This window comes from Canis lupus, chromosome 5 (assembly GCF_011100685.1).
Source record: "Canis lupus familiaris isolate Mischka breed German Shepherd chromosome 5, alternate assembly UU_Cfam_GSD_1.0, whole genome shotgun sequence".
Taxonomy (NCBI): Eukaryota; Metazoa; Chordata; class Mammalia; order Carnivora; family Canidae; genus Canis; species Canis lupus.
Window position 1 is genome coordinate 41,006,609 of NC_049226.1, and position 8,841 is coordinate 41,015,449.

Sequence of the window (8,841 nt, forward strand, 5' to 3'; positions counted from 1 at the left end):
CTCCTTCTGCCAGGACAGACACCTGGTGACAATCTGTTCGCAGGGTCATCCATCTGAGGCAGGAGAGACTAGGGGAGCAGGACCCCAAGCCCTAGTGGAAGGTGGCTGTGCCTTTGGCCATTAGCCTGAGCCCTCCTGCAACCCCTACGTGGGACTTGGACTCTCAGCTCCCAGATCCCTTGAATATCAGCCTCCCTCTTCTTGTCCACAGGTCACCACGATGGAGTGCTTGGTTCACCTCCCCCACCCCTCTGCTCCAAAGCCCTCTGGGAGTTGAATTCAAGTACTATTTGAATAATTTACTGGGAAGCTGACACTCAAGCACACATATTTTATTTTCATAGAATGCACCCATGAATACTTTACAGTGTAATAGCCTAGAAGTCTTCCAGCAGGATTTTCCTGTCCCACGGAAGGGCGCTGGGCCCTCTGGGCTCCTTGGGGTCGGGAGGGGCGCTGCACCCAGGTCTCAGGCAGACACATGTTCAGGAAAGAGGGCGTGTTCGTGTTCGGGATGGAAGGTGTCCCTTGTGGGACTTTCACCGACTTACAAGCGCCATCTGGTTTAGCTCAGAGTGCAATTACTGGTGATTTCTTTGGCATCTAACCCATTGCTGGGACAGCATTCCAGAAACAACGTGGGCACTCTGCTGTCTGAGCAGGCTCGACAAAGAACACAACTGTGAGGGAACATCTACAGAGGCCCCATCCAAAGTGTACACATGGAGTCCTGGGGCTGCAGAGGGTGGGGGAGGCCACCATTATCCTCCTGGGGCAGCTTTGGGGAGAGTCATTAGAGCAGGCGGCTCCCCTCTGGGGTTCAGGCCACTGTCCACCATACCTGGACTCTTTGGTTTTGCCTGGCGGCTCCTCCTTCCCTCTCTCCCCCCAGCCCCTCATTTGTGCTCCCTGACTCTGAGCACCGAGGTCACTCAACCTGGGACTTCTCCCATCTGTGAAGGGACAGATCCTCTCTACCCACGGGAGACTTCCAGAATGGTGCCTGCTCAGCCTTCCTACAATCCAGGGTCATCAGGGGAAATAAGCCAGGGTGGGGAGGGTGGAGACTCGCTGTTGGTGGGAGACTCCGGGGTCAGGCTGATCTGGGGACCATGGCAGGTTAGCAGTGGTGTGCAACCAGAAACAGGCCCTACACTCTATCCACTGCCCCCAGACGCTGCCTCCTGGACCGGGCGGCCCCCCTCCATCCAGGAGCCACCTGGATAGTCCAGCCCAGCCAGCCACCCAGACACCGGCGTTCAACCAGGGCAGTGGGGCGCTCCACACCACCCCCAAGCCCTCCCCTCCCACACCTCCTTCCCTCCCACCTGGCATCTCTCCTCCCTTCGGTCTGGTCTCCTGGGCGCCGTTACTCCTCCTGCAGCAGGGGCTCCCGGTCCCCCTCCTGCACCCTGTCGTCCTCCTCCTTCTCCATGCAGCCCACGGTGGCCGCCAGCCCAGCGCCCACGCCGCCCCCGACCACGGCGGCCCCCGTGGCCCCCACCGCGGCCCCCGCCGCCACCATCCCGGCCTCGGCGGCCAGCGCGGCCGCTGCCATGCCCGCGCCCACCACGCCGCCCGCCAGGCCCATGAGCCCCGCGCCCACGGCGCCGCCCACGGCAGCCAGGTGGCCGCAGAAGCGCATGGTGTAGGAGTCCATGAAGACCTTGGCCTCGGCCTGCAGCTCGGCCTCCAGCGCCTCCAGGGTCTGCTCCCTGCCCTGGCACAGCAGGGCCGCCCCGTGGCGGGCCAGGATGGCGTCCTTCTGCGTGGACAGCAGGTTGCGCATGGTGTCGGGCAGCACCCGGAGCGCAGAGAAGATGCGCTTGGTGGCCACGTCCTGCGGCGGGAGAACGCGCGGCGCTCAGCGCCCGCCCAGCCCGCAGCCCCCGCCCTACCCCGCCGGCGCCCTCACCTGCTGCCGCACGTACTCCTCGAACTCCTTCTTGGCGGCCTCCACCGTCCTCAGGTCGTGCAGCTGGGCGGCCATCTGTCCACGGCAAAGCCAGGCTGCCTCCCTCCGCCCGCCCCCGCCCTCGTGGGCCACCCAGGGCGCACGCACCCGGCCCCCCAGGCCCTCCACGGGCGCCCCCTGTACCTCATCCGCGGAGGCGAACCCAGGCCCCGTCCTCCCCATCCAGCCCGACAGGTTCTGCGGAGACAGCAGGGGAGGGGTCAGGGTGGGGGGCGCCGGGGGTGGGGAGGGATGGGGGTGCAGGTGGGGGGCGCACCTTGATTTCCTGAGCTAACTGCTGCCCCGTGAGCAGGCGTCTGTCCCCCCTGGCCACGGGGCGGCCCTCGCTCCAGTACCCCTGGCAGCGGCTCTTGGCGTGCTGGGGGGCGGCGCTCAGCACATCGGCCACGTAGGCGGAGAGGTGCCCCAAATCGTCATCTGTGTCTGAGGAAGAGATTCCTCATGCTGAGGAGACCGGGGGCTGAGCAGGATCGGGCTTTGGGAGGAGAAAGGGTGTCAGAGGCAGGGCGCAGCTCGCTAGGGCAGGGGGGGCCGAGGAGGGCAAGCTGTGGAGGTCTTGCTCCGGGGGACACTCACCGCCTGGGCTGCCCTGGCCTCTGGTGGCCCACTGCCGCGCCGGGGTGGGCAGGAGGTAACAGCGGGCTCGCCTCCCTTGGAGCAGCTCCTGAACCTTGGGGTACTTGCCAGAGGATTTCTGGGGGATGGAAGGGGGGACCTCTGAGTTAGGGACCAGACTCCTGTTCCTGGCTCGCCTGCAGGCCCCCTCCCGGCCCCTCTCACCTTCTGCCCAGTTCCCCCCACCTGCCCCTTCTGCCCCTCTGTCTGTACCCCTCACCTGGATCATGTCACCCACACGGCCCAGCCCTGCCTTGCTGGAGTAGGATGAGTCCCGAACTAAGAGATCCAGGTGCTGGAAGAGAAGGGGTCCTGACACCAGCAGCCGTGGGGGTGTGAAGGTCTGGAGTGACAGGTCCAGAAACGGGTGTCTCACCTGGATTGGCACCATCCCATAATGCCTGCCCATCACCTCGGCCACATGGACGAACATCTGGGGATGAGGCACCAAGGGTCATGGCTGGGTCACTCCAAGGACTCTGGCTCTCTCCCTTCTGGGCTGGCTAGGGGGGCCCCCTTCCTGCCCCTCCCTACCCTCCCCACCCTCCCCATCCCCCACACTCCCAGCTCTAGGACTCCCCTGCCTCCCCCAACCAGGCCCTCAAACCCACCAGCCCAGCTCCAGGTCATGAACTCCTAGGCCAGAACTAGAAGGCACCCAATTAGGGCTGGTCCAGTCCCTTGGCCTTATGGTCACGGCAGGGATAAGGTGGCACCCCAAGACCAAATTTTCTCCTCACCTCCAGATATTCCAGGTCTGTATCCTTCAGCTCCGGGGAGGTATTGAGGATCTGGAACCAAGGAGAACAAGATGGAAGAGGGTCTGCAAAGGCAAAGAGATACTGGGAAGACCCCGGTGAGGAAGGAGCTCACAGGCTGACTGTGGAGCTGGGACCTGGGAGACACCTGCCTGGGGGCCTCCGCAGCCTGCAGGGCCTGGGCTGCCCATGAGGGACAGCAGGCAGCCCGGGAGTGGGCCTGCTGACCTTCAGCTGCTCCTGGGGACCTTAGACTTTCCTTTGGAACAAACTGTGTTCCCACCTTCACTGACTGGGGGCATCCCTCCCCTGCAGGGGCAACCCCAGAACCTGTGGGGACCCCAGACACACAAGTCTGTGAGATCAGGGTCACCGTCCCAAGCACTCCCAGGGCCAGCCCAGACTGACATGTGCCCTTCTGGAGAAAGCTAAGCTGGAGCAGGGCCCATGGGGTGGGGCACCAGGTCACAGCGCCCTCACCTGGTAGGAGCTCAGCATCGTGGTGAGGGCACAGAGCTTAGTCCGCGTTTCTCTGCTCAGCTCAGGGCTCATGGCATCCCCTGTGTCCACCAGGAACACGGCCACCTGTATGGGGGGAGGGGCAGGAGGGAGATGAACCACGGGGTCAGGCCTGCCTCACTCCTCCACGTGCTCCCCCCAGCCCTGCCTTTGCCCACCCCCGTCTTCCAGTCCTGCCCCCAAAGCTTTCTTTCTCCATTCCCTTCCCCTTCATCTCTGCTCTCTGCATGTCCCAGCCTCTCCACCCCCCACCCCTGCCGCAATCTTCACCTCCTCTGCCTTTTATGTCCCTCACCTTCCTCCCCTCCTTCCCCAGCAGGAAAGGGTGGCTCCACATCCATATGCCCCTGGTAAGGCTATTGGCACCCCACCTGAACCCCTGCAGGGACCCTCCTCTCGGCCAGCCGCCCTCCCCTGACTCCTGCAAGGCAGAAAAGAGAGCATCAGTTGGTCCATCCGGCCCCCATTCCCCTCCCAAAGCCAGGCTGAGGCCCCTGACCTGCCCCTCCCCAGCCCCCTGCCCCAGCCCTGCCCTCACCAGGCTTGGCAGGCCCCGGAGCAAGTGGTTGAGAAGGAAGGTCTTCCCTGAGTGCTGCTCCCCCAGGACAGCAAGGAGGCAGACAGGGGTGTCCCTGGCCAGGGGGTGCTTCAGGCAGCGGTTGATGGCTCCCATCCTCAAGATGAGGCCTCCAGAGGCATTGATTCGCACCAGCAGCAGTGGCTCTGCTCTCACAGCACAGGTCTCCTGCGTCAGGAGAAAGAAGGTTCCCTGAGCATCCAGGTCATGCAAGTGGGTCCCCAAGTGTGGTGTGCATCTGACACCATCCCATAATAAGACTGTGTTCCCCCAAACTGTGTGCCCCACCCTGACATCCTAGAATAGAGCCAAAGCCACCGGTCCCATCTTGGATCAGACCTGGGTTGCTCCACACCCCACACCCCACACCGAGGCCTGGTCCCTGGACCTGCAGCACGGCGGGCAGAGGCCTCTGCGGCAGGAGCTTCATCTTCTCCCCCAGACTCCGGAGGCCCCTCTTCTGCTTGCATATCTTCCGGCACTCTGGACAGCAGGGCGGCTCACAGCCCGGGACGCGGTGTGTGCTGAAGCACCGCGTACAGAAGTCATGGCCACAGTCCAGCGAGATGGGTTCCCGCAGCCTTTCCAGGCAGATGGAGCAGGCGGGGAGCTCCCGGGGCACCGCGGGCCGGGACCCCAGGCCCAGCTCCAGCTTGGGGAATGGCGTGTGGGACCTGGGAGGCAGAGCGGGCTGTTGGGAGCAGCATGTGGGGTGCAGGAATACGAGCTAGGAGTGTGGGGGGCAGGGTGCTCCCGGAGAGGGCATGCTCTGCCCATCCCTCACTTGCACCCCAGAGCCTGGGGCCCGGGGATGGGGGCAGCAGAGCAGTGGTGACAGGGCTCCCGACAGGCAGAAGCTGCCACGCGGCCGCCGTGCATCCGTGGGCAAGCTCCTGCACTGACTGATCTGGGCCCCCGTTTCCGAACGGCCCAGAGGAGAGGCAGCAGCTGTGCTCCCGGGCCGTGTGGGGCGCTCCCTGCCCGGTGCCAGGCGCGAATGCTCATGAAAGCCCTCTCCCACAGCCTTCCACTGCCAGGGCTCCCACAGGGGGCCGGAGCCCCAGGGGTGGTACCTGCACACACACCGTGGGGCCGGGAGGAGAGGGCGGGAGCCTGCCCGTGTGGGGCAGTGGGCTCTGCTTCTCCCAAGATGCCTTCCGCTTTCCCTCCTGGAGCTGGATTTGGTCTCAGGCAGTGCCCACCGGATTCTCCCCGGCCCCCCCCAGCCCGGCACCCAGCTTCGGGCCTCCCCTGGGGCAGCCTGCGGGAGGCTGGTGGCCGCGGCGCCTTGGAGCAGTCCTGCGGGCAGGCCCTGCCACTTACCAACTGTTGCGACTGCTTCCCATGAAGCTCCGTTTTCTCTCCTTGGAGACAAAATTGAGGGGGGGGATAAAACATTATCTAGAAGAGAATCCAGATTTCTGTCTTCCTCCTGGGTTTCAGTGGCCCCCATCCCCTCTCCGCAGACCCATCCCTCGTCCCCAGATGGCCCCTTCCCCTCCCCGCCCTCCCCCCAAATCTCAGGACCCAAGACTTGCCTGCTTGCCAAGCCGGTGACAAAAGGAGATGATTGACAAGGCGGACCTCGGCATGGGGGGCTGGGAGTGAGGAGAGGTCTGCAGGCAGAGACAGGAGGAGGCCCGAGCAGGGACACTGGGCTGCAGCAAGGATGGCTTTCCTCCTGGAAGGGCTGGCTGAGCTGTGGCAGGTGGAGGGGGTGGGGGATGGTCTCCCCAGAGGAGCCGACCCAGACTCGTCAGCGCTGGAAAATAGATGTGACAGTCGGGAAAGAGGAGGCTGCCTCTGGACTCACCCCAGGGGGAGGAGACAGGACTGCGGGAACCAGGGCTCCGGAGGAGGGAGGGACCGAGCCAGGCCCAGAATCCCTGGCAGAGGCTGGGATGCAGGCAGCCGAGATGGTGAGTCGCCATGGAGACGGAAGGGAAAGATAAGGACAGGGAGGGGGAGGAGGGATGGAGAGAGAGGAGCCGTATGGGTGCCGGGCAGAGACGGAACCATGGGCAGGCACTGTCCCTACTGGCCCAGCCAGGGTCCTCCCAGGGCCACCGGCACGGTGTGCAGGAGAGGTGTGGGAGACGGAGGACGGCACCGCCGGAGCTGACCTGGAGAGGGGCGGGGAGCCTCCCTCCCTTCCCTGGAGGAACATTCTGCTGCACGCCTGCCGCGAGTGGGGCTCCAGGATGCCAGCATATCGCACGTGGCCCTGCGCATCCCCTCCACCCAGCTTTTCCCAGCCCCCCTGACTTCTCTGACATTGGCTGTGTGTCCCTGGGTCTCTTCCCCTTCCACTGGCTTTCACCCTGCTTCGAGCTTGTGACTGTCACCTCTGGACCTTCTAACCGCTTCTTAACTGGGCTCCTCCCATCTGCTCCCCAGTGCACAGTCAGCATAATCCCCCACCCCACCCCACCCCCCACACCGGCCATGGCTCCCTCCTATCATCAGATCAAAATTCCAAGCCACCTGGCCTGCGTCTGTGGGCCTGAAACTTCCTCTCCAGGCTTGGCCCTCCTTCACCCTTCTCTGCTTTCTGCACCTTGACTCCATGTTCCCCCTGCCTGCAGCGGGGCGCCCCCTCCTTCCTCCTGAGAGACCCTTGCAGGCCCAGCTCAGATGCCATCCCCTTCCGGAGCCTCCTTGCCTCCCCTTCCCTTCCCGACTGGAGGTGATCTTGCCCTCAGGTGGCTCATGGTCAGAACACCTGATTCTGATTGGTTCCGAGAGGCCGAGGCTCTGGAGCCAGACTGCTCCGGGCTTGATTCCCAGCTGCCCTATATGAGCCAGGGCCCCTGGGTGCTTCCCTTTGCTCTTTTGAGCTCTGAGGGGTCAAGTACATTCAGAAAGCCACTTGCCCAAGGGAAGTTCTTCTTAAGCCTTAGGTGCTAGGATGCAGAGGAGTGGGGGGGGGGGGGGATGGATTCACCTGGAGGGGTCCAGTAGAGGCCTCCGCCCGCAGCAGGCAGGGCTGGATATCACTCACTGCTCAATCTGGTCTTTCCCACCTGGAAACATGAGAACACTGGCCAGCTCTGGTCACTCTGGCTTGCAGTGTGGATGACGGATTAGAAGGACAGGGCTGGAGGTGGGTGGGGAAGGCCGGCTACAAAGCCTGGGGCCCCCACCCAGCACTGTGAGCTACCCGCCCCGCAGAGGGCAAGGCTGAGGGAAAACCATTGCATCCTCAGCTTGAGAGCCTCCTGCTCCTGGAGAAAGGCCCGGAGCCCGTCCCTTTGCTCTTACAATCCCTCACTGGTATCTGGGGCTTGGAGGGGAGCCCCCTGCCCAGGGAGGCCGGCTGTGGGGGTGAGGTGTGGATGGCCCCATTCTATCCACGAGGCTCGTAGGCCTGTGAATGTGTCTACAGTCTCTGAGAAGGATTGAAACCTGATGGGAGCCTGAGAATCTCTGAACTACAAGAAGAAAAACATCAAATCAAACGTAATACCTTCTGAGTTTGCACCTGCTCCCCTCTACATGGTGTCGACTGGTAAACTCAGGTTGAAGTTCATCATCTGGGAAGCCAGATTCAAATCATGAGTGCCACTGGTCAACAAGTGTTTACTGACCATCCGCTACGTGCTGAGCACCAAGCTGGAGCCTGGGATAGTCTCTATGTGTTTCTGAACAATAACAAGTGATTTGTTCTTACCAAATTCAACATTGGAAAGATTATACAAATCCTCTTTAAAAAATTCAGGGCAGGGGGACCTGGGTGGCTCAGCGGTTGAGCATCTGCCTGTGGCTCAGGTCATGACCCTGGGGTCCTGGGATCGAGTCCCACCTCAGGCTCCTACTTCAGGGAGCCTACTTCTCTTTCCCCTTCTGCCTGCCACTTCCCCTGCTTGTGCTCTCTCTCTCTCTCTCTCTGTCAAATAAATAAATAAAACCTAAAAAGAAAATTTTCTTTTCAGGGCAAAAAATTTCAATTCCATGTGGGTTATGGGCAACATTTGTTTTGGCCTATCTGCTCTGACTGGGAGGGAGATTTCCCCAAGGTCAAAGTTCCAGAGCCTGACAGGTAAGCCCAGGAGGGGATACTAACAGGTGGGCCCAGTGCCCCTGCCACGGACCACTGTGTCTGGAAAGGAAAGGAGGAAACTCTGCTCTGCTCAGCTCCTTGTTTCCTAGCGGGTGAGGATACCATGTGGGTCCCCCACAGTACCCTCAACCCACCCTAGGGACTTATAGGGTCAGGAGAGGTCACACTGAGCCAGGCCTGGCCCCACAAGGTAGACAGGCCTCTGGGGAGGGCTCCTGGGAGCTGAGCCCACAGGAAGGGGCTGGGGCAGGAGGGTGGTTCTGGGTTTCAGGAGCTGGAGCTGTAGAGAGGGAGTGAGTTTGTTCCTTCATTCACCCAACAAACATTGTGGTTCCTC

The 8,841-nt window shown here is 62.4% G+C and overlaps 1 protein-coding gene across 2 annotated transcripts; it reads right to left on the minus strand.

The window, feature by feature from the left end:
• Positions 1–311: 311 nt before the first annotated feature.
• Positions 312–6,770, minus strand: RNF112 (ring finger protein 112). Of its 2 annotated transcripts, none has more exons than XM_038537054.1 (14): positions 5,983–6,770; positions 5,768–5,808; positions 4,833–5,118; positions 4,406–4,612; positions 4,163–4,288; positions 3,829–3,933; positions 3,331–3,381; positions 2,967–3,023; positions 2,811–2,885; positions 2,552–2,669; positions 2,232–2,392; positions 2,099–2,152; positions 1,916–1,990; positions 312–1,840 (listed from the first exon to the last, which is right to left on the minus strand). In XM_038537054.1, exons 1-14 carry the CDS (start codon positions 6,718–6,720, stop codon positions 1,370–1,372), a joined length of 2,565 nt encoding a protein of 854 aa, XP_038392982.1. In that variant the 5' UTR covers positions 6,721–6,770; the 3' UTR covers positions 312–1,369. The 2 variants fall into 2 exon arrangements, with proteins under 2 accessions (XP_038392982.1, XP_038392981.1); XM_038537053.1 differs by having other exon boundaries at positions 2,232–2,398; positions 5,983–6,768.
• Between the last annotated feature and the right edge of the window lie 2,071 nt (positions 6,771–8,841).